Source organism: Prionailurus bengalensis, chromosome E1 (assembly GCF_016509475.1).
Source record: "Prionailurus bengalensis isolate Pbe53 chromosome E1, Fcat_Pben_1.1_paternal_pri, whole genome shotgun sequence".
Classification (NCBI taxonomy): Eukaryota; Metazoa; Chordata; class Mammalia; order Carnivora; family Felidae; genus Prionailurus; species Prionailurus bengalensis.
Genome location: NC_057347.1, coordinates 60,683,869 through 60,708,055, shown reverse-complemented (window position 1 = coordinate 60,708,055; position 24,187 = coordinate 60,683,869). Strand labels below are relative to the sequence as shown.

Below are 24,187 nucleotides of genomic sequence, written 5' to 3'. Positions count from 1 at the left end.
TAGCCCTCCCCTGCTGCCCCGCCCCGACCCGGGCCCAGCACCGCCCTCCCGGCTCCTTGGGAGTGCGAGGCCCGGCTCCACCCGCTGCCTCCCCGCCCCTGGCTCCGCCCCACCCCGCCTCGGGACCTCATTGGCTGTGGCCGTAACAACCTTGTCCTCAGCCCCGCCCCCGCCCCGCCCATCAGCCTGCATTGGCAGCGACGACCTCATCCTCCCAGGAGGAGCGGGTGGACGTCGGCCTGGAGGCGGAGACGAAAGAGAGATGGACGGGCATCCCAGCCAATGAGCGCGCGCAGCACCCCTAGCAACTGAGTCTCGCCAATGGCGTGGCGGGGCGGGGCAGCGCGCTGTCAGCTGCGGGGGCCGGGGGCGCGCGGCTATCTGCGGACGGCTGGGCCCGCACAGCGCCTCGGTGCCCGGTCGCCGCCTCTGCGCCGTCCCGTGGGCCGGGCATGGGCGCCGGCGCCGGCGGCGGCACGATGAGCAGCACCCTGGGCAGCCCGGTCCGCGCCTACGACTTCCTGCTCAAGTTCTTGCTGGTGGGCGACAGCGACGTGGGCAAAGGCGAGATCCTGGCGAGCCTGCAGGATGGCGCGGCCGAGTCCCCGTACGGCCACCCGGCGGGTGAGCGCGGGGCCAGGTTGGAGGGGAGCAGAGCGGGGGAGCGCGCGGCGGTCCGGGAGGAGCGAGACCCGGAGAACGCGCGGGGGCCAGGGGAGCCAACGGGGGGCCGAGGAGCGAACGGGGGGCCGTCCGGGAGGAGCGGGGCCCGGGGAGTGCGCAGGGGGCCTGGGAGCGAGCGGCGGGCCAAGAAGCGCAAGGGGACCGAGCGGAGCGGGTCTGGAAAGCGCGCTGCGGGCGGGGGAAGCCGGGCCCAGGCACCGGAGTAGCGCACCGAGGAACTGGGGGCGCAGAGCCAGGGACCGCGAGCGGGGCCGAGGGTGTGGAGTGCGCGAGGGGCCGGCGATTGGGGAGCGCGGGGCTCCCCACCCGCCTCTCTGCCTGGGTCGGGCGCGCGCTACTCGGGCTGCCCTGGCTACACCCCCGTTTCCGCACGTGGGGAACACAGCGCGTCCTCCGTAGCCTCATCAAAGTCGGCTTCCCGGCGGGAGCTAGCGGCTGCACTGGACGCTGGGGTCCTTTCGGCCCGGGATGTCTACGAGGCGGAAGGGAGCGGACCTCGCAGGTGGGGTTTGGGGAGGAGGTCGGCTGGGCTGCTGTGAGTGGGCCCATCCGGGAAACCGCCAGTGCGTGAGACGCGTTTGGAAAGGATGCGTGGGGGTTATGGAACAGGCGGGCGGGGTTGGGAGCGGGATCAGAGCGCAGCGGGCGGAGGCTCCCAGGTGGTGGCTCTGCGCGTGGGTGGGGTGGAAGCGGGGAGGAAGCGGGAGAACTAGTCTGGAGGCTTCTCCAGGGCTCTTGGCGAGTCTGAGGGGCTCCTCGCCCTGGTGAACAATCCCAGGAGGGCAGGAAACCCAAATGACCCTCGGGGCCGAGGAAGGCAAACACTGGTGTGAAATGAAGGAGAGTGGGTTCCAGGTCCAGGGGAGCGCAGGACTCAGAGCTGAGCGTAGTGGGCGGAGGGTTCCCAAAGTTTGAGGTTTGAGGGCCGCAGCCCCCAAGGCCGGCTAGACATTAGGCGGGAAAGCAGGGCAGGGGAGAGGAGAGGAAGGTGAAGTGGGCAGAAACCTGGGCAGGGAGGCAGGAGAGCCAAGGTCTTCACCCAGCAGGCTGCTCTGATGTCGCAGGTTGGGTGGCTGTGAAGGGCACCTCCTGCCATCACTTTCGGGGGACATTCCAGGGACAGAAGGCACACTTGCAGCCATACCTGGTTGCTCAGGGTCCTACCCCCCCATCTCCTGGCCTTGCAGTCTGTTCTCCAGGAACAGAGGAGGGCAGCCCAGGGAGTGGAGTCTTGATGTTCAAGCCAGCCTAGGTTTGCTTCCTGCCCTGACCAGGCAGGGCAGAATTGAGAAGACAGTGCACAGGAGGAAGTCCTGGATCCAGAGATAAACTTGACTTGAGGCAAGAGGGGCAGGGAGTACAGGGCAAAGGTTGTGGTAGGGCACAAGGTGGGGGTGAGGGATGTAAAGAGAAAAAGTGGCCTGCAGGGTTGGCTGAGGGAGGGAGTCTGTGGTTCCAGAGCAAGGAATAGAGCAGCTGCTGGGTGGCCTGGGGCAGGCCTAGGAGGTTGGAGGGGTGGGAGAGAGCTTGGGGTGGTTTTGGAGAACCACGGACTCTTCACCCCAGGACCTTGTGAAAATGCACATTTGGCCACTGATTCCAGAACTGTGTTCTCCAAGGCGATGCCATCAGCCACGTGTGACTTTTTAAATTTAGGGTAGTTAAAATGAAATACAATTAAAGGTTCCTATTAGCCGCATTTCACACGCTCAGCACAACGCTTGGCTAGTGACAGATGTGGTAGAGCCCTGCTGGACAGCCCAGCTCTGGGGCTTAAGCTGGCAAAGGGCGGGGGTCCGCAGGGCCTGGGGCTCCATGGATGGATGAGCACAGAAGAGATGCACGGTTCTTACAAATCTGTGTGCCTGGGGGAGGGGGGGCAGCTGTGGTTTTGAGTTCTATAGTGGGTGAGTGATGTGGGGCACTTAGCAGGAATGTGGGCAGAGCTCCCTTCTGGTCGGTTTGAACAGCGCCTTGGGGCTGCTCTGCCCCACGACTTTGTGTCACAAGCCCAGCCAAGGACTTGTAGAAGCAACTGGTTAACACTTTATTCTAAAGGTTTTTCCTCAGGGGCACCTGGGTGGCTCAGTTGGTTAAGGGTCCGACTTTGGCTCAGGTCATGATCTCACAGTTTGTGGGTTCCAGCCCCGCATGGGGCTCTGTGCTGACAGCTCAGAGCCTGGAGCCTGCTTCGGATTCTGTGTCTCCCTCTCTCTCTGCCCCTGCCCTGCTCGCATTCTCTCTCTCTCTCTTTCTCTCTCTCAAAAATAAAAAAATAAACATTGAAAAAATTCTTTTAATAAAAAAATAAAGGTTTTTCCTCAACACAGAGGGGAGGATTTAGGTGAAAAAGACACTTTCCACAAAATTGCAAGAAGTTGGCATCAATTACGTTATTATTGTTAACGCTGTGTGTCCGTGGGTCATTCTGCATCCCTTCTGGGCGTTGGAAGGAGAGCGCTTTTCAGCAAGTCTCTCCATCCCCACCCCACCCCCAACCTGTGCGTGCAGCCTGTGTGGCTCTTACTTTGCCCGGGTTTCTGAACCTGGGCTGCCGTGTCCATAGCTGCTTGGTACTAGTTAGATGTTCAGGTGTCTTGGGTGCTGACCATGAGTCTTCACCACCACTATGTGTGTGAGTTCTTTATTTTGCTGTCCCTCTAATTAGCCACATTTCATTTTTTAGGAAGGGCTGGTATTTCCTGAGAGCTTTCATGGTTGAGGATGTCTGTTGTCTTTATCTGTGAACAGTATCCCTGACAGGTTACAATAGATTCTCAGGTGGTATTCTCTTTCCTGCCACACTTTGTAGCCATTGTTCCAGGGCCCTGGGGTTGGATGGCCCTGGGTTTGGATGGCCCTGGGGTTGGATGTGGGTGCTGGAGCCTGAGGTCAGCTGGCTCCCCTGCCTCCCTTCCCCCCCCACCCCGGGGTGGGGTGGGGGTAGATTAGCCTTTTCTTCTCAGTTGGAGTGTCTCAAAGTTGAATGCTTGGTGTTGAACTTCTGATACACTGTGTACTCTTTGAATTTGCAGGCTTTTTTTTTTTTTTTTTTTTAATTTCGGGGAAATTTACTTTATGTTCCTAAAACATCTTCTGTTACATTGATTGGTGTTTCTGCTTCAGAGACACCAATTGTATTGGTTTTCTATGGCTGCTGAGCAAATTGCCGCAAATTTAGGTAAAACACAGATTTCTTACCTGACAATCCTGGGTGGGCCCAGTGTCCCTGTGCTAAAGTCAAGGTGTGTCGACAGGGGCTGCGTCCTTTGTGGAGGTGCTGGCGGTGAGTCTGTTGGCTTGCCTTTTCCAGCTTCTAGAACCTTCTGCACTCCCTGGCTCCAAGCCCCATTCTGGCCTTCCACACTGCCTCCTTTCTCTAGCTGCACCGCTGCAGCCTGACTCAGTCTCCCTCTTCTGCTTGTAAGAGCCCTTATGATGGCGCTGGGGCCCATTTGATAATCCAGGATAATCTCTGTATTTTAAAGTCACCTGATCAGCAAACCTAATTCCTTCGGCAGCCTTAATGCCCCTTTGCCATGTAACCTAATGGAGCCACACTGTGAACATCAGAGTGTGGGTACCTTGTGGGGGTGGGTGAGATTATTCTGCCTTCTGCACCCATTATCCTGATGTTAGGGCGTGTTTTCTTGCCTTCCCCATCCATTCACTTCTAATTGCTTTCATCTTTCTGTCTCTTCTGAATTTCTGTGAGCATCTCAAGCCTTTCCTATTTGTTGGTAATTTTTACTTTAGAAAATTGTTTCTGGCTATTTCTTTTTTATTATTTCAGTGATAATGCTTTGATCTGCATTTTCTTTCTTTTACAATTTTAATTTAAAATTAAAAAAATTTTTTTTAATGTTTATTTATTTTTGGGAGAGACAGAGACAGAATGCGAGTGAGTTAGGGGCACAGAAAGAGGGAGACACAGAATCCAAAGCAGGCTCCAGGCTCAGCTGTCAGCACAGAGCCCGATGCGGGGCTTGAACTCACGAGCCGTGAGATCATGACCTGAGCTGAAGTTGGACGCTCAACCCACTGAGCCACCCAGGCACCCCTTTAATTTAAAATTAAAAAAATTTTTTCTTTAAATAGGGGCGCCTCGGTGGCTCTGTGGGTTGAGTGTCTGACTATTGATTTCGGCCCAGGTCATGATCTCACAGTTCATGAGATGGAGCCCTGCGTTGGGCTTTGCGCTGGCAGCGTGGACCCTGCTTGGGATTCTCTGTTTCTCTCTGCCCCTCCCCTGCTTGCGCTCTCTCTCTCCCAAGACAAATAAACTTCAAATAAATAAACAAACATTTAAATTTTTTCCTTAAATAATTTATTTCATTTAAAAAATCTCTTTTTTTCCAACTTAATGCTTTCGTTTAATTGCTCTTCTGCATGAAGTAACTAGGATGAATGTCCTTCTGTTCCTTGGGTCAGGTTTCATTTTAGGTTGGGTTCTTTGTCTCTCTCTCTCTCTCTCCTTTTATAACGTTTTGTTGAAGTGTGATACACACGTAGAAGAGCTAAGGGGCCCACCTCTCACTTTGGGGCCTGCTGACCCTGGAGCCTCTGGGGGATCTTCGTTCAGCCTCCTCTTCCAGGCAGAAGTGGGGAGAAGAGACCCGGACAGCCTGGCCCTGGCTGGGGGAGTGAAGTCAAGGCCACAGCTGGGCCCTTCTTCCCCTGTTCCCTGCTGACAGTCTCTCCCCTTGGCCCCAGCTGGTGATGTTTCCAGCACCAGCCTGTTACCTTTCCTTCTCTGATTGCTGCGTTTCTAGTTGGGAGAGGGAGGTAGATTAAACTGACATGAAATCCTACAATCTCTTGCCTCCCAGCTTTTTCCCCAAAGAGACTTATTTTCTCTCACTGCTTTCTCCTGGCTATTTCACCAGCTTCCTTTTGCCCACAGGAAAATCCCATCTTTCTTTTTCTGCTTCATTTTTGCTAGCAGCTGTAATAACAACCCCCCTTATTGAGAGTGTAGAAGAATCATCTCATGAGATAAATTAGGCCCAGAGAGGGTGAGTACTCCCTCAAGGTCACACAGCATGGGTGAGAGCAGGAATGTAGATGGGGTGGCTGGCTCTGGGCCCCTCTGTGGCCCCTCTGGTTCAGAAAAGGCTCAGAGAAGTGGCTTTTCTTCCCTGGGAAGACCATCAGAACGTTTTTGCTGAGTGATCCTGTTGTGGGGTTCTTCTCCTTTCTATTCGCCTTGGACAAGTGTTGCGCCAGGAAGTGGTCGCACACCCCTGCTGCCTTCTGCAGTGCTGCAGACCCCGGTGGATCTGCCGAGGTCAGAGCTACTCTGCCGGTTTCCCGTGGCAACCACTGCAGGATTTGAAACCCGATTTATAAAGCCGTCTCTTGCACGTTTGAACTGAGCCTCGAATTGTATTGTATCCCAAGTTATTTCCTTGAGAAGGAGATGCTCTCCCACCTCCTTACCTCCTGTGGTGCCGCCACGAGCACACGGTAAGTTTCTTCAACACTGTTGTTTTAAAAATTATGTCGTCCGTGCTTCCGTGTATTTGAGAAGAATAAAACTGCATTTGTATCAGACTTTCTCTTCAAAGCCAATCATTCAGCCCCACGTCCCCATGTCCCGTGGCGCCTCCTTCCTACAGTGGGGACTGCCCCTTTAGTCTAGCCTTGAACCCCAACCCAGGTAACCCTGACTTTGGGTGATGGACAAGGAGGGGCTCGGATCCCACCGGCTGGCCCAGGTTCCTCCTGTGCAGACGGTCAGCTTCTGGACGGAGATCCCCAGCCACCCACCCCCTGCTGTGTCCTCTGCCACTAGCACTGGGCGCTCCCAGCTGACGGCCACGTGGCTCTGCCTTGGTCCTGCTGGCTGCACCTGCTCACTCCTCGCTTGGGCCTTCTGGGGTGAAGAGAAGGGGTAAGGTGTATCGGAAGCAATGGAACCTATCGCTTGAATTTGCAGGCTATCGGCTCACTTCCCATTAAGAGATTTTTTTTCAAACGTTTGGGGCTTTCTTCCCAGGCTGCTTCAGCTTAATTGGCTACAAGGAAGGGATTATGTATAAGCAAAAACTGAAAAGAGCTGCAATGTCCAAGGGGTTGGGCTTAAAACATCACAGATGTAGACTTTATCAGACCCACAAACAAAACCACGCAAAAGGCAGTCACCACAGAAGATAGCAGCTCCCGATGATGTCATCGGGGTTTGCCTTCTTCGCAAGTGCCTCTCAGGGCGGTTCAGTCGGTCAAGTGTCAGACTCTCAATTTAGGCTCAGGTCATGATCTCACAGTTCATGAGATTGAGCCCCACATCGGGCTCTTGGCTGACAGTGCAGAGTCTGCTTGGGATTCTCTCTCCCTCTCTCTCTGCCCCTCCCCGACTCACACACACACAAGCTCTCTCTCTCTCTCTCTCTCTCTCTCTCTCTCTCGCTCCCGCTCTCAAAATAAATAAATAAACTTAAAAAAAAAAAAAGAAGTACCTCTCTTCAGCTTTCCTCCTTGGAGGCCTCGACCAGTCTCCCCACTAGACCTGGACCGCCCTCTGCCTGGGCTCCAGGTTGTGGGGCAGCTCCTGCACCTCCTGAAGCTGGCCCCACGCCTGCACCATTTCGGCCCCAGAGGCCGCCAGTGTGTGGGTCAGCTTCCCCCACCTCGCGTGGGCTGCTGCCAGAGATGCTGGACTTTGGGGTTCTGTGAGCGGGTCACTGCCTCTTTGTAAACAAGGCACCTCAGTTCCAGTGATGCCGCCCGCCCCCTCCTCTGAACTGAGGATTTTACCCTCTGCAGATGCTGTTCTAGAGTCACCTTCTTCCTCTGCCTGCAGCCCCCTCCCGCCAGTGAGCACAGTGCCTGCGGTTTAGTGCATTTCTTCTGGTTCGCAACAGCTTCTCCCAGCTTGTCTCTCTCTGGCCAACCGACTGAGATTAGGCGCACACAGAGTTACAGGTTTATTTCACTTTATTTTAAATGTGTATTTATTCTGAGAGGGAGTGTGTGCGTGCACACAGGGTGGGTCAGAGAGAGAAGGAGAGAGAGAAGCCCAAGCAAGCTCCGTGAGGGCCCGACGCGGGGCTCAATCTCACAAACCATGATAGGGGCGCCTGGGTGGCTCAGTCGATGAGCATCTGACTTCAGCCCAGGTCACGATCTTGCGGTTTGTGAGTTCGAGCCCCGCGTTGGGCTCTGTGCTTGGAGCCTGGAGCCTGCTTCTGATTCTGTGTCTGCCTGTCTCTCTGCTCCACTCCTGTTCACGCTCTGTCTGTCTCTCTCTCTCTCTCTCAAAAATAAACATTAAAAAAAAAATTAAAAACAAAAAACAACAACCATGAGATCATGACCTGAGCTGAAATCAAGAGTTGAATGCTCAACCGACTGAGCCATCGGGCACCCTGTAGCCAATAATTAATGAATTGCCCACCCCAAGTGGGACTCAGCTGAGTTTGCTCATGTATTTGAACCATATTGTCACTTGTGACACAGGTGGCATTTTGTTTGGTTGAAAAAGAAATTTATGGAGGCAGAATAGTAAATACATGCATTAAATTCTAGCGGACCCTAATCAGAAGGCTGGAAAGTATCTTAATGGGAAAAATAAATTGATAGATGTGTAGAACATTAGCTTCTCTCTTAGACTGAGAAAACCCATTTGGAAGTAAAACCTATTTCAGTTTAGAGTGATGTGCGCATTCCAGAAGGCAGACCACTGCCTTGTGGGTTTAAATAGTGTCACGGCGGCTTGATGTCCAGAGAGGGAAGGCCAGAGGCATGAGACCTGGGGTCCATCCTGCGAGGCCAGGAGCCTGTCCTTGGCCCTGAGCGCCCTCTCCATGAGCGCTGGGCAGGGTGGGCAGTGGGGGCACAGTGTGGGAGCTCAGTTGGACAGTGTGTCCATGTCCTGGGGCTGCTGTATCAAACCGCCACAGATGGGGGGCTTACAACAATGGACATGTATCTGCTCATGACTCTGAAGTTGAGTTGTGGGCAGGGCCCCACTCCGCAGGAAGGTTGCAGGAGAAAGTCCTTCCTGGAATCTCTGTGTGCAGTTTAAATGAGGGAGGGAATGGACTTTGCAATTGACCTCTGTCTCCTGTGTGGCCAAGCACCCTCTGGCTCTGCTCTCTCCTGACAGGTGACAGTCAGGGGAGGGTGGGGGCCTTCCAGGAGCTGGCCCCTTGTCCTGCTGCAGGTGACACAGGGACTCTATCCTTCCCTCCCACTCTGTCTTGGGGTTATCACACTTGGCCCAAAGGGTGTGCCGCTGGGTGGGGAAGCCTGGGAGAGACCAGGCCCTGCTGTGGTGTCTGGAGGCAGCCACAGACTCAGAAAAACCACCTGGGCCTGGAGCTCAGGGCCCAGCTGGTGGTGACATTGGCCGAGGCTGAGCTGAGCCCACACCGTGCCTCCTGTCTGAACAGGAGCAGTATCAGGGCTGGTCCAGCTGAAGAGGGCCTGCCCTCTTCTCTCAGACAGGAAACTGTGATCACAAAGGTGTCCAGCTTGGTGACCCACCTCAGGGCCCCACCACGCCCACGGGCTGTGAGGACCTGGCCATGCATGACCCTAGGAGGCAGCTCTGGGCACTCTGTCTCCGGCAGCCCTCCCGCCCCCAGCCCCCTTCCCAGAGATGAGGCCCCCGCTGCCACCGTCTTCCTGGGTACCTGCCACTTCTGTGGGCTTCTCAGGGAGCCAGTGTGGGTGCTTCCCAGCTGTGCTGTGGTGACAGTGGCTCAGCACAGGGGCCCGCATGTGCCCAGCACATCCCCGGCTGGCCCCCCACTTACTCTCCCTCTGTCCATAGTGACATACAGGTGATCCATGTGCTGCCAGCAGGGTCCAGCCTCTCACCTCTCTGACACTTAGTGCCTGGGACCACGGTTATTTATGAGGCCCCTGGCATCTTTCAGGTGAGTGGAGATGACTCCTTGTTCAGGGTGGTTCATCCCAAACTGTCTTCTGGGGCGCAGACAGGTGCCTGGGTTTACTTTCTGGCTTTGGGATGGTCACTTAGCTGGTTATGGCCATGACCAGTGATGAGGGCATATCCTTCCCCCAAGACATCACACCGTCTCAACTCCTGCAACTCCAGAAGTAGGAGGCTGAACCAGAAGGCTCGGAGCTCCTTCTGAAGACACACGCAGCCTCAGTGGGTGGGTTCAGTTGACATAGGAACTTGCTAGAATACAGCACCGCTGGTTGGATGAACTGACCATCTAAGTGAGCAGAGTGTCCCAGCCAGGAGTTATCAGGGGGCCTGGAGCCCACAGTGCCCCAGGGGCCAGGTGGGCAGCCCCTGGCTAAAGTGGGCTTTGCAGGAAGGGTGCCAATATCATCAAGAACTGAGCACTTTAGGGTCGCCTGGGGGGCTCAGTCGACTTTAGCTCAGGTCATGATCTCACGGCTCGGGGGTTCGAGCCCCATGTCGTGCTCTGTGTGCTGACAGCTCAGAACCTGGAGCCTGCTTTGGATTCTGTGTCTCCCTCTCTCTGACCCTCCCCTGCTCATGCCCTGCCTCTCTCTCTCTCTTTCTCTCTGTCCCTCCCCCACTCACTATCTCTCTCTCTCCCTCTCTCTCTCTCTCTCTCTCTCTCTATATATATATATATATATATGTATTTACATATATTTAAAAAAATACACAGGGCTCGATCCCATGAACCGTGAGATCATGACCTGAGCTGAAACCAAGAGTCGGATGCTTAACCAGCTGAGCCACCCGGGCGCCCTAGGAACATACTTTTCAAAAAGGAGTTCTGCAGAGAGATCACTGATGTTAATTTTAGTCACTGACCTCTGTGTAAACGTGATGAGCACACATCAAGTCCCTGTCTCGAATGTGACTTGCTTTTAGAACTGTTTAGAAATGCAAGGGGGCCCACTGAGGGGCTGGCACTGGCCTTGGCTGTGGGTCAAACTTGTCGCCGCCCTGAGCCCTTCCCACCACTTGGTTCTGTGAGGCACCCCAGCATCTTCCAGCGGAGGGCCCTTCTGATCCAAAGAGCCATGCAAGCCAACTCTGAGAAGGACGTATGTGCATACGTTTTCTTTGAAGTGAAGTTCACATAATGTAAAACAAACCATTTTATGTTATTTTATTTTATTATTTTATTTTTAAATGTTTATTTTTGAGAGAGAGAGAGAGAGAGAGAGAGAGCGCACACACAAACAGGGGCGGGGCAGAGAGAGGGGGACAGAAGATCCCAAGCGGGCTCCACACTGACAGCAGCAAACCTGATGTGAGGCTCAAACTCACAGACCACGAGATCATGATCCCATACGAAACCAAGAGTCGGACACTTAACCAACTAAGCCACCCAGGCGCCCCTAAAACCGTTTTAAAGTGAACAATGAAGTGGCATTTTATACAACTGCCAGCACTTTCCAGTTTCAGAACATCTTCCTCGCCCCTCAAAAGGAAGCCCCTCCTCCCAGCCTCTGGTGGTCACAGGGCTGCTTTCTGATCTTTTCCCTTAACGCTAGATGCATTTCTCAAAAGTCATCCTCTCAGAGATGAATATGTTTGTAAGTGATATTTAACCGATATTTACGCCAGCAGAGAATTCTCCTGCGTGGCGGCTCACATCTATGCCTGCGTGCTCACTAGAAGAGAGAGAAGCAGGTGGTGCGCGAACTGAAATAGATCGCTAAATTATTTATTCATCCTGTGGAGCTAAAAGTGGAGTGAATGGCTTGGCATTTGACGCTTCCTTTTTTTTTTTTTTTTAAGAAGGCTAAAATTATATCTCTTCTCTCTGTTATTCTGACTCACTCAATGAGCATTCCAACAGGCTTTGTTCTAGAAGTTTTTGTGTGTTTTTATCTCATTTTGATGGACAGAGTTTTCGAAGAATTAGTTAAGTGCAGCAAACACGAATTATACCTGTTGGTCCTCAGCTTGACCCCACTCATGTCAGAATACTGGGTTCTCATGGACCGACGTTGAAGGTAGCATGCCACAGAGTAAGGGAAGAGGAAACATAATAAAAAGAGCAAACACGTAAATAGGAGATAAAAAAAAAAAAACATTGCAGGAGTGAGAGAACGGTTCAGTGAGTAAGTTGAGGAGAGGAGAGTTAGGCCGTGAAGAGAGGTGATTTGGGGACGCGTCTGTGGCAGCACAGCGGTGTTAGGGGTGTATCTTCGGGGGCCCAGGGGTCCGGGGGAAAAAGCTTTTGCCGAGGCAAGGTACCTACAGGCGGTAGGTACACAGGCTGGGTTAGGGTTAGGGTTAAGGTTAGGGTTAGGCTGTAAGTAGCTGGGGCAAGTGTGTTCTGCCAAGTGGTAGGGGAAACTGAGGCAGGGGAGCATGAGGAAATCACTGGTTGTCAGGGCTGGGATTTGATCCCAGGCCACACAGACCTCCTCCCTGTGGGGCCCCAGTGGGTTTGGCCCATCTCCACTCTCACCTTCCCCACCTGGAGAAACCAAGGCACATATCACATGGGGAAGCAGCACTTTTTCAAGCTTTATCTCTGGCCCCACCCCAGCTGGCTCCACACTGTCCCCAAGTCCCCACTACAGGGGCAGAGTGAGTGGGCACACAGCTGAGCACTTGGACCCAGAGACGTTTGGGAGCCCAAGCCCTGAAGGGGCAGGTGCTGGTGGAGACCACTGGGCCGCGTGGTCCCAAGGGTCAGGGGTCAGCTTATTCAGCAGGGCTGTTCTTTTTTTTTAATTTTTTTTTCAACGTTTTTTATTTATTTTTGGGACAGAGAGAGACAGAGCATGAACGGGGGAGGGGCAGAGAGAGAGGGAGACACAGAATCGGAAGCAGGCTCCAGGCTCTGAGCCATCAGCCCAGAGCCTGACGCGGGGCTCGAACTCACGGACCGTGAGATCGTGACCTGGCTGAAGTCGGACGCTTAACCGACTGCGCCACCCAGGCGCCCCTCAGCAGGGCTGTTCTAATGGGAACCACCACCTACAGTCATTGAGTGCGATTTTGGGCCTGGCAGCTAACGATGAAATCATTGTTGAGCCAGAGTCCCTCCTAAGTGCTATTTACTGTTAGTGAAATTCTGAGACACAGGTCATTGTACTTCTCTTTTGGGAAGATGTTAAAATGTATCTTTTGCTGGTTTTTCTAGGATTTGTAGGTCAGACATTCTCTGTTCCTCTCTCCAGTCACTGAGCTTTGTATGTTTTCTATCAGACTGGACATTAAAAAAAAAAAAAGTTTATTTATTTACTTTGAGAGAGAGAGGAAGCAGGGGAAGGGAAGAGAGGGGGAGAGAGAGAACCCCAAACAGGCTCTGTGCTGTCAGCACAGAGCCTGATGTGGGACTTGAACCCACAAACTGTGAGATCATGACCTGAGCCGAAACCAAGAGTCCTATGCTTAACCACCTGAGCCACTCAGGTGCCCCCCCCGCCCCGACTGGACATTTTTGATGGAAATGAAAAAGTCAGCTCCAAGCAGCTCAAGCAGAGAGTTTACAGGCTCACGTGACTGACAAGTTGAAGGACAGGCCTCCTTTGAGGACTGGCTGGTCCTGATGCCTGAGCCTGTCAGGATTCTCTACTGCTTTCTCCCCATCCACGCTTCTGTCTGTAGCTTACTTCCAGCTTACTTCCCAGCTCCTCTCCTACCTGGTGAGGAAGGTGGCCACGGGCAGCCCCGAACCGTGGGAATGTGATCACTGCCAGGTCTGACGCCAAAGTGGAGAAAGTGGTGAAGAGTCCCTCCCTTGTGAAGACTCCCTTGGAGTCACTCTCCAATGTTTTGGGGTCACTGGTTTTTATATTTTGTCCATCCCTGAGAGTTGTCTGCAGGAGTACTGTCCCAGGAGGAGCCGTGCAGCCATGGCCAAAAGCAGAAACTCAAAAGGGAGCAATCCAAAAACAATAAAGATCCTGGAAATTTAAAATATGATGGCAGGGGTGCCTGGGTAGCTCAGTCAGTTAAGCGTCTGACTTCAGCTCATGTCATGATCTTGTGGTTCTGTGAGTTTGAACTCCGCATCACGCTCTGTGCTGACAGCTTAGAGCCTGGAGCCTGCTTCAGACTCTGTCTCTCTCTCTCTCTCTCTGCTCCACCCCTGCTCATGCTCTGTCTCTCTCTGTCTCTCAAAAATAAATAAATCTTAAATGTTAAAAGATAATTTTTTAATGTGATGACAGAAATAAAAATTTCAAAGAAAGAATAAAAGATAACATTGAGACCATTTTCCAGAATGTTGAGAAAAAGAGAGAGATGCAAAATAAGACACAATAAGAAAATCAGGGAGTAGGTTCAGGAGGCCCAATGTCTTAGTACAATATGCCAGCAGGAGGAAACAAGTGAATAATTCAAGAACATTTTCCAGAATCTAAAGATTGCATCTCCAGATTGAAAGAGCATGTCAAGTGGTCAGCATAACAATGAAGATGCCCCATAACAATGCATGAAATTGCAGAGTGCTGGGGCAAGGCCTTACAAGCAGAAAGACCAAAATACATTTCAAAGGGTCAACAATCAGTTTGACATCAGACTTCTCAACAGGAACTCTAGAAAGTAGACCTGCACACTTCTGAATAAAAGTTATTTCCTACCTCAATTGTGTGCCCATCCAATCTCAAGGAAGAGTGAATGCAGACTACAGACATGCAAAGTCTCGAAAACTATCTTCCACAACCCTTCTCAGGAAGAAAAAGGGAGAAGTAAACCAACAGACTGGGAGATGTGATTTTGCAGTAGGAGAAAGGAGGGCCCAGGAAGACAGCCATGCTCCCAGTTCGCATGGGAGCTGGACAGAAGCTCTGGAAAGATAGCCCCAAGAAGGTGAAACACCTGAAAGTTTGGAAGTACTGAGAGGAGATCTAGATAACTGGAGGAGATTTTAGGGATGTGTTAGAGATAAATGCAGAGAAAACTAAACAAAAAAGCAATTTTTAACTCCAGTAAAAACAAAAAGTTATACATGAAGAACAAACACAGTATACCACATGATCCAGCTGTGGATAGTGTTTACTTGGTCACATTGATGTAAAATTAGATATTGATCTAGTTAAGTGGCAGATAACTATACTGTGTGTGTGAAAGAGAGAGAAAGAGAGAGGCATGTGGAGTGTGTCAGTGAGAGGACTACATTTTCACCTTCCACAGTGGGAAGTTTATTAATGCCTAAATGTGAAAAGACAGGAAGTGGGAATACACGTGTGTTTACAAACTTGGAAATACATAGCAAAAGAAATTAAAAAGATGGGTAATAGAACACTGTGGTGGGGTGTGAATCAGGGCCTGTCATTTTCCATACTAAGTCTCTGACACTTGAAACTACGTACATCTGTGATGAAAACAAAAACCAAATATAGTTTTATTTGGGGTGCTTAAAAAGACCATCAGGAATGAATTCTTTTAAATTTATTAAATCTTTTTTCTTTTAATTGTGTATCAAAAAAAATAAGTACATAAGGACACTTTGTATATCAAAGGAGCCAACCCAACTCAAGCGGTGGGTTAACCTCCTAAAGGTTAACAATGAAATTACCTTTCCAGGCTGTGAATGGTGAGAGCTCTCTCTTAGTGTCTGGAAACAGACATCCAAAGCCAAGGTTCTCTCTAAACTGAAAAGTACTTATTTGTTGCTTCATGTAAATGGTAAATGGTACATTCCGGGGGAAAAATTTAATATTTCCAAAATTAACTTTGAAGTTGCTCTCTGTATATATGTTTGTGTTTATACACATTTAATTATATATGTATATATTCTTATTTATTATGTGATTGTCCATTCTATTTGTTATATATGTATATATTATATTTAACATGTGTGTATATATTCTATTATTTGTATATATATGTGTGTGTATTTGTGTATGTATATATTTGTATATATCTATTTGTGTGTGTGTAATGTATATATATGATGTATTTGCTGTGCGTGTGTGTGTCTCACGCCACACACGCCCAATGCTGAGTACTGCAAAAGGAAGGGTATAGGCATTTAAAGTTGCCTTCGGGAGATAGTGGGATTTTAAAGGGTTGTGAAGAGGGACGCCTGGGTGGCTCAGTCAGTTAAGCGTCCTTCGTCAGCTCAGGTCATGATCTCTCGGTTTGTGGGTTCGAGCCCCTTCTCGGGCTCTGTGCTGACAGCTTGGAGCCTGGAGCCTGCTTTGGATTCTGTGTCTCCCTCTCTCCCTGCCCCTCCCCTGCTCATGGTCTCTCTCTGTCTCTCAATAATAAATAAACGTTAAAAAAAAAAAAAATTAAAGGGCTGTGAAAAGGCCCTTGGTGGGTCACTCCAAAGAGTAATTTCACAGAGCCTGAAGCTAGTGACCTATGCAGTTTCGGGAATATCTACACTCTGCCTTAAAACCCTGGGCCATGTGTCCACAGAATGCGAAGCAGTCTGTCGTCGGCTTCTGCCATGCCATGCATACCGTATTGGCCTCATCCTGCTGTAAAGACAGGAGGGTTTATGAATATGATGTTCTTTCTCTTGGGGCTTTTTGGCGGGGGAGGGGTAGCCAAGTGTAAGGTAGGTCTGTAGTAGGTCTGTCAGGGAGCACAGCTAAGCTGCTTGCCCCTGACACCTTCTCTAGCACTGCGTCTGAGGACCTTGCTCTCTGAGCTTTGGGCGCTGGGGTTTTCTGGTGGAGAGCTGCTAAGATTTCACACCCATTCCAGGACGTTCTCAGGGTGAGGCCTAATGAAGTTTTGGGGTGGTGGTGGGGTTCAGAGTTGCTGGCCAAGAAAGAATTTTTGAAGACGCCCTTAGTGCAAAAAGGTGATCGATTTTATTAAAGCTGGGGAAAGGACCCAGGGTCAGAAAGAGCTGCACTGGGGCTGTGAAGAATGACTCCTTATATACTATGGGGCTGGGGGAAGTAAAGTCAAGAGGAAGTTTTTTAAAGGGATTTTCATGTGCTAAAGACTCACATTGCTGGAGGCCTAGCTATTTCTGGAGACCTAGCTAAGGTGGTTTTTCCCTCTAGCAAAGCATTAACATTAAGACAGTAGGGAGTTCCTGGACTTCAGGCTATTGATGAGATTGCCTTTTTCTTATAAAAGGGTGGAGACTCATCATTTTAACCATTTGTTGTTTTTTTTTTTTTTTTTGTCCCTTCCAGTTTTTGTTTTGAAGTGTCCCAAGAGAGTGTCTTAAAGGGGGGGGGGGTGCAGCTTGTACTTTGCCCTCAGCCCCCCCTCCTGCTGCCTCATCAAGGCCGTCTTATAGGGCTTCTCTCTCTCCTATCTATCCCTCAAGAGCACATTCCCCTTTAGGTTTATAACTCTTAATCCAGCTTTCCTTGTCAAGACATCCGAAGTCTGGCCGCATCCCGGAATGTTTTCAAGGCTGGTCTTCTCTAGGTTTGTGTGTTGTGAGAGAGATTCCTGAGGAAGTGGAAAATGAAGCAAATGGAGCAACGCAAAGCCTGGTGGGTGGGTTACTAAGCAGTTTGTATTCTTGGGATCATACACTGTGTTGCGTCTGTTTTTTGGGAGGGAGAACTGCTCTCTGGCTTTCTTTGGGCCCCGTCTCTCCCGGGCTGTCCCTCCTCCAGTCCAGCCCAGTGTGTCTTCTCCTCCACAGGCCTGGCAGAAGCGTTCCTGTGACTTGCTCTGTGAACACAAGAGTGGTTTCTCAATGAAGGAGAAAATTGGTTTCTGGTAGAATGGGAAGGAATATTTTTCTTTTTAAAAAATGGTTATTGCTTTTCCTGATTTTAGGGGGTAAAAATACATGCCCATTGAAGGAACTTGAAAGTAGGGAAAGGCTGGGGTAAAAAAAAGGTAAAAACGACCCAGATTCCACCACCCAGAAACTTCCAGGGACAACATGGGGCAGGCCCTCACAGTCGCCCCACTGTGCGCGCGCGCGCACACACACGTTTTCTCTTTACACAGCTGAGATAATGCTTCGTATTTCATTTCACATGCGATGCTTTTTTACTTTACATTCTTAGTAAATTAATTAAATTTAATTAAAAAATTTGGGGAAGGGATCTCAGTGTTTTGCCTGGGAGTGGAGCCTGGCAGGAACCGTCCCAGGACAGGAGACAGGGCGGGAGGGAGGGCCCAGAGATGAGGGGCAGAGTCTGGCCAGCGAGCCCCGAGCCCCACAGGTGACCCTGCTGCCAAACGGTTCGGGGGCTGGAATCCAAGTCCGAGCCTGCTGGCCGCAGCCGCCTTCCCCTCGTGTAGTGGGACGGCCTTGGGGGGGCCGGGGGGGGGGGGGGATGAGGCAGCGGTGCCCGCTGAGGAGGGGAGAGCTGGAGGCCCCGTGGGGTGAGCAACGGGGCTGGTGGGCACAGGCCGAATGAAGCCGGCAAGACCCAAAGCGGGGTCCGGTCCACCTGCCCTGTGAATCTGTCCTGGTGAGACGTCCTTTCCCTCCCCCGGAGAGCTCTCTTCGCCGGTGCCCTTTTGTTGGGGAGGAGCTGTGAGGAAGGACTTTGAGGCCAGCAGCATTCAAGCTGCCCCCACCTCCTTCCACAGGCATCGACTACAAGACCACCACCATCCTGCTGGACGGGCGGCGGGTGAAGCTGCAACTCTGGTGAGTAGGTCCCAGCCCCCAGCTCTGGGAGGGGGGACCGGTGCGCCCGTGAGCAGACCCCGTAGAGGTGGGGATCCGCGTCCCTTGAGGCCTCATCCATGGGAGGGAACCCCAGGGCCTTTGTGGGTCCCTGGGAGTCTGTCCAGGATGTGGCCTTGCTGACACCTGCCTCTGCCTCTGCCTCCCCAGTGCCAGGAGGGGCCCGTGAGTGCGATGGAGACAGACCCCTGGCAGGTGTGGGGAGGTTGAGAGGCAAGAGACCCCCCTGCCCAGGTCTGGACTGGGTATCTCTTCAGTGCCCCCCCCCCCCCACCAGGCTCTGAGGTTCGGGTCACAAACCCCTGCCTCTGCCCCTCAGCTTCAGGTGGGATGGGGGTGGGAGACCTGAGCGTTCCTGCTTTCACCAATCCCTGGGTTGCCCGCCTCCCTGTGTGACTTGCCCAAGTACTGTCCCCGCCTGTGTCACCCCTTCTCCTGGGCCACCTGCTGGCCCTCTTCGCCACCCCCCAACCCCACTCATGCCCTTGAGCCTCCAAGCCCTGGAAGCCTCTCCTGCTTCCTCACTCCCTCTTTCCCAGGAGCAGTCAGCCCCAAAGTCCAGCCGGGAGCCTCTCTGCAATGTCCCCTCAGCACCTGTGCCTTCCCGCCACCCACCCCACGACGTTTGGGTTGTGGGTAAGGCCTGCCCCACCAGCAGCCTGTGGGTCAGTGAGGCTCAGGCACCCTGCTCTCACCTGCAGTGCTCATCCCTACCTTGCACGCACCCTTGGCACAGGCCTGAGCAGCTGCAGGGCCCTGGGCTTACCCTGCCTCATCTTTCTCCTCCCCAGGGACCATCCAGGGCCCCACTCTCAGCCCACACTTGCCCTGGATGCCGAAGGCTGCTCCACGTCTCCTAGGCACCCTCTCGACATTGCCCGATTCTGTTTTTCATCTGAGTGGCCTGTCTTAGTAAATGCCTTCATGTCCCTGCGCCCCCAGTTGCTCTGGCCAGACCCCGCGGTTTTCCAGGGAGCATTACCATTTCACGAGAGCCACCCATCTCCCATGCGGAGCCAGTGGCTACCTCCCAAGGTTGCCCTCCTCCTGCGTCTCCTCGCCCCTAGACTTGTAGCCACCCCGTCTGCGGGCAAAGCCTAAACTCTGTAGGGACTGATCTGGGAGTTCTCCGTGCATTTGCTCCCAGCACGTGAGGTGCTCCTCCCACATCTTTGGCCACGGTCAGCACCTCTGACCCTTCTGAACCCCAGGCCCTGCTCTCCTCAGCAGAGCCTCATCTAGGACTCAGAAGGCGGAGGTGGGTCACCAAAGAAAAGCCGAGCTGGGTCTCGCTGTTTGTATATGAGGACGCGCCTGGCGTGCAGGGGAGGCCTGCCCTCCCACCCTCATCTCTAGGGGATCGCGTGTTGATGTGGGACTGTTGATGGCACATGCAGATGAGTGTTGCCCTTCTATAACCTGCGGGGAATCACCACCCGCTGGGCCTGAGAGCCACAACCATGAGAGCAGGCTGCTGGAATCTATCCCAGGGAACGTTACTTCTCTTTGTCCTGATTTATGGCTCCTGGAGCTCCATTCCAGGTGTCAGGGGCCCCTACGTCCATTCCTCGTATTGACAAACTTAGGGACGTATCTGCAGTGGGATGGCCACTGACTGACCATTGTAAAATATGTTTGCTATGGCTCCCAAGTTCAAAACCCTATTGTCAGGAAGAAGCAGTGATTTCTTCTCACTGGCCTCCAACATCTTTTCCAGGGATACATCCGGGCAGGGAAGATTTTGTACCATATTCCGCTCCTACTCGCGGGGCGCACAGGTAACACCCCCTGAGCCAGGAAGTCAGACTGACTGAATAATGGCATTGGAATGTTTGTTGATGCAAAAACCTCAAAGTGTTTAATATGATTTGATGCAAGAATCTCAAAGCGTTTAAAAAAAAAGAGTCTGAAAGTGTGGCAAGGAATGTTTGGTGGCTTGCAAACCATCAGCATCAGGGATGTATGTGTGCATGTGTTATGTTTGCACGCACGTGTGCACACGAGCTCTGTGTGGCCGCAGATGTGTGTGTGTGTACGTATGCGTGTGTGTGCACATCTGTATGTGTGCACCTGTGCTCACGTGACTGTGTATGTGCGCATGTAGGGGAGCACTCTGTCCAGGTGGGTGGGCTCTGCCCCTAGGAAGGTGGTCACCCCTGCAGTCCCTCCACATTCCATGTCCCTAGAGCAGCATGTGGATCGGGGGACTCGAATGCTAGTCCCCAACTTACCTTGACATTTGAGAGTGGATTAACGAGTTCATAAAGCACCATTAGAAGTAAATATTTAACTACTGCTTTTGGTAGACAAATAAAAATACTGTGTTTTCCATTAAAATTAGTAACATGGTCATTTAGCTGGCTGTGAGTCTGTGACTGAGTAGCCTGCACGCTGGCCAGGATGGCCCAGAGCTGCGCCCACCTCTGTCCTGTAAGGTAAGCCTGGTGCCTCTCTCCGCAGGGTGTGATCCTGGTCTATGACATTGCAAACCGCTGGTCCTTTGATGGCATCGACCGGTGGATTAAGGAGATAGATGAGGTATGAGCACTGTGCCAGAGCGCCATCCAAGTGGGCTTGAGGGCCAGGGCACGAGGCTTCACCAGCAAGGACAACAATCCCCTCCCTGGACAGGACCGGGCCCTGACCTGGAGCCCCACCAAGCCCAGGAGCCAGAGCCGCGAGCTGCCTGCTGGCACGCTGACCTGGCCAACTGCCGATGTGGGTACAGAGCAGCCCCGCACTCGTCATATTGTTTCCTGCAGCTGCCGGAACACATCGCCATAAACAACAGAAATGTGTTCTCTCACACTTTGGAGGCCAGGAGCCCGAACTCCAGTGTCATCAGGGCTGGGCTCCCTCTGAAGCCTCCAGAGGAGGGTCCTTCCTGCCTCTTCCAGTTCCCGGTGGCTGCCGACAGCTCCTGGCCTGTGGTCCCGTAACTCTGCCCCCACGTGGCTTTTCCCCTGTGTGTCCTGGGTCCTCTCCTCTTCTCACAAGGACACCAGTGCCTGGATTGACGGCCCTTCGCAGTGGTCTCATCTTAACCAAATACATCTGCAAACGTCCTTCTCCAATAAGGACACGTTCTGAGGTTCTGGGTGGGCGTGAATTTGGGGAGGACGCCATGTACCCCGCACACCAGCGGTGCCAGGAACAGAAGCACAAGTAACCCCTGTTCCTTGCCTTTCTCTCACCCTTCAGCATGCCCCTGGCGTCCCTAAAATCCTGGTGGGAAACCGCCTGCATCTGGCCTTCAAGCGGCAAGTCCCCACGGAGCAGGCCCAGGCCTACGCAGCGCGCCTGGGTGTCACCTTCTTCGAGGTCAGCCCTCTGTGCAACTTCAACATCACCGAGTCCTTCACGGAGTTGGCCAGGACCGTGCTGCTGCGGCACGGGATGGACCGACTCTGGAGGCCCAGCAAGGGTAAGCACCCGCCAGGCCGTCCTCCAGCCCCCGGCCCCCCGGCCCGCCTCCCAGGACCCACCCGAGGCAGCCGCGTCCATTCCCAGGGAGTGAATGCAGTTAATTAGAAGTCACCGTGAACAGTTTTGTCGGAAAGTTCACGAGAGGCACTTCTGAAGTGTGTGCGTAGGCAGAGGCGTGTGTGACGAGAAGGAGCCAGCACCTCCCCACGCGGAGCAGGGCCCCTGAGCCTGCAGGGATGCAGCACCCGAGGGCCACGTTTGCCAGGCGCTCAGACGCCGGGCTTTGCCCACACCCTTCCCCCTGGCCCCCACCGCTGGTGGTTGTGGGAAGAGCGTATCATGTTAGGAGTGATCCGCTTTCAAAGAGGAGAGCTTGAGGCAGAGGAGTGCACAGAGTGTTGTCGACACCAGATCCCTCTGTGTTAATACATCCAAAGACCCGTGCTCTTTTTTTTAATTTTAGTTTATTTATTTATTTACTTTGAGAGAGAGCGAGACAGAGACTGTGCACAAGCGGGGGAGGGGCAGAGAGAAGGAGAGACAGGATCCCAAGCAGGCTCTGAGCCATCAGCACAGAGCCCGACGCGGGGCTCGATCCCACAAATTGTAAGATCATGACCTGAGCCGAGATCAAGAGCCGGATGCTTAACCGACTGTGCCACCCAGGCGCCCCAGACCTGTGTTCTTATTTCATCTGCTTTGTGGTGACATAGTCGCTGTCACCATTTTCCACTGAGTAATCTGTCCACATATTCCTGTTAAAGACAAAACGACAAAATCTGTAGTCATTGAACTGGGCGGCCTAGGGTTGACAGAGCAAAATAGGGTTCTTCTGAATCAGGGATCCTACCCCTCAGCACTGCTGCCACTCGGGCTGGGCTGTTTGCTCTGGGGAGGCCTCCAGTGCGCCACACCCCCTGCCCCCCAGCTGTGGAAACCACAAGCGTGCCGGGAAGCCAAAATCACCCCCCGTTAGGAACCACTGAGCCGAAAGAGCTGTTTGCTGAGCAACCCTGGGCCTGACCCCTTTGGGGGCTGCGGTGGGGGAGGGGGCACACTGGGAATGCCCCTCCTCGGCACGTCCCCAAGAGCCCGTCCCACCGGGCAGGGAGCCCAACTCGCATAAGGGGCAGTGTAGAGGAGATTGAAGACAGCATTGTCTCCTCAGGTGCTCCCTTGGACATGTCATTATACAGCTGGTCACAGGTGTTGCCAAGGTCAGCTGTGCAGTCGGGAAGGAGGTCATCCCTGAGGCCCTTGGTCTCTCACCCCAACCGTGGGAGCGTGAGTGCCATCGTCTCCCCTCCAGGTCTGCCCACCTCTTGGACCTGGAGGGAAAGACGGCAGGGGTCTCCAGTCCGAGGCCACTAAAGCGGGTGGACTGGTCTCCAGCCCTGCCCAGTGGCGCGTGTGGGTCCAGCGGGTGGAGCCCTCAGCCCCAGCACCCCAGGGAAGGAAGGTGGTCAGTCTGTGTCCTACACTGAACCCGTTTCCTTTCCTCTCCTCTCCCAGTGCTGACCCTGCAGGACCTCTGCTGCCGGGCTGTGGTGTCCTGCACACCCGTGCACCTGGTGGACAAGCTCCCGCTGCCGATGGCCTTGAGGAGTCACCTCAAATCCTTCTCGATGGCCAGTGGCCTCAATGCCAGGATGATGCACGGCCGCTCCTACTCTCTCACCACCAGCTCCACCCACAAGAGGAGCAGCCTCCGAAAAGTGAAGGCCACCCGCCCCCCCCAGAGCCCGCCCAAGCGCTGCCCCCGGAACAGCTGTAAAGTCTCCTGAGGGAGGCGCCAGGACACAGACACTGGCCCCTCTGCGAGAGGCTCTGAGCCGTCACATGTGGGACGCGGGAGCCCGTTCCAGGCCCGGGAAAGCACCTGCCGGTCTCTCGTGGTGATCGTGCCGCCCCGCGCATTGAAAACACCCCGCGCAGCTCGACGTTGGTGTTTCTACATGGATGTGCATGAAGCTCTTGCTTTAGATGTGTGTTTATAAAGGGGGTCAGCACTCTGCTCAGCTCCTGATAACGTGAGATTTCAGATGTCACTTACGTCGTGGCTGCAGCACGGCCTTTGCTTAATAGGACTGCTTTTATAAGAACAGTGACATGTGTCGTGAGTGCAAATTCCAGGGACTCTGGAAAGCAACAGGGGAGAGAAATTAGTCTTTGACCTCACAAGAGGGCCTTTTTGTAAGTCTCCTCGTCACATCGGAGCGCGAGTTTATGAAGTGCTGTGGAGAATCAGAGTTGGCACGGCCACTCTGTCCGGCTCGGGTCTGACATGGATTTGATAAAGTTTTTGCTATGTTATTTACCATGTTTTGGGATTAATAAGTGATTTATACGCATATTTTTCTGTAAATCTACATTTTTTTGTACAAGATGTTCCACAAGTTACAAAGCTAAGGGAAGAAAATGCCAAAGATATCTCCAGTTGTGCCAAACGGCCACAACATAGTTACAACAGATCCAGATCGGCAAGGAAGATATCGTTCAGAGCCGTGTCGGTAAGGAATGAAGTGGCCACCGTTATTTAAGAAAATGTTTCCTGACAATAAAATGTACACTTGTTTCTTGGT

At 52.9% G+C, this 24,187-nt stretch overlaps 1 protein-coding gene across 2 annotated transcripts; it reads left to right on the top strand.

Annotated features, from left to right (window-relative positions):
* The first annotated feature begins 348 nt into the window (after nt 1-348).
* RAB40B (RAB40B, member RAS oncogene family) lies at nt 349-24,187 on the top strand. 2 transcript variants are annotated; one of them, XM_043585482.1, is made up of 6 exons: nt 349-624; nt 18,080-18,140; nt 19,897-19,957; nt 20,640-20,717; nt 21,381-21,603; nt 22,774-23,070. In XM_043585482.1, the coding sequence occupies exons 1-6, from the start codon at nt 453-455 to the stop codon at nt 22,974-22,976; spliced, it is 798 nt and encodes a 265-aa protein (XP_043441417.1). In that variant the 5' UTR covers nt 349-452; the 3' UTR covers nt 22,977-23,070. The 2 variants fall into 2 exon arrangements, with proteins under 2 accessions (XP_043441417.1, XP_043441416.1); XM_043585481.1 differs by lacking the exon at nt 22,774-23,070 and adding an exon at nt 23,118-24,187 and having other exon boundaries at nt 350-624.

Excerpts from the sequence above, each read along its gene's own strand:
- RAB40B (XM_043585481.1), top strand. The coding sequence starts at position 453 with ATGGGCGCCGGCGCCGGCGGCGGCACGATGAGCAGCACCCTGGGCAGC. Across the intron at positions 625-18,079 it reads CCCGTACGGCCACCCGGCGG|GCATCGACTACAAGACCACC; the intron begins GTGAGCGCGGGG and ends CTCCTTCCACAG. Across the intron at positions 19,958-20,639 it reads CCTACTCGCGGGGCGCACAG|GGTGTGATCCTGGTCTATGA; the intron begins GTAACACCCCCT and ends CTCTCTCCGCAG.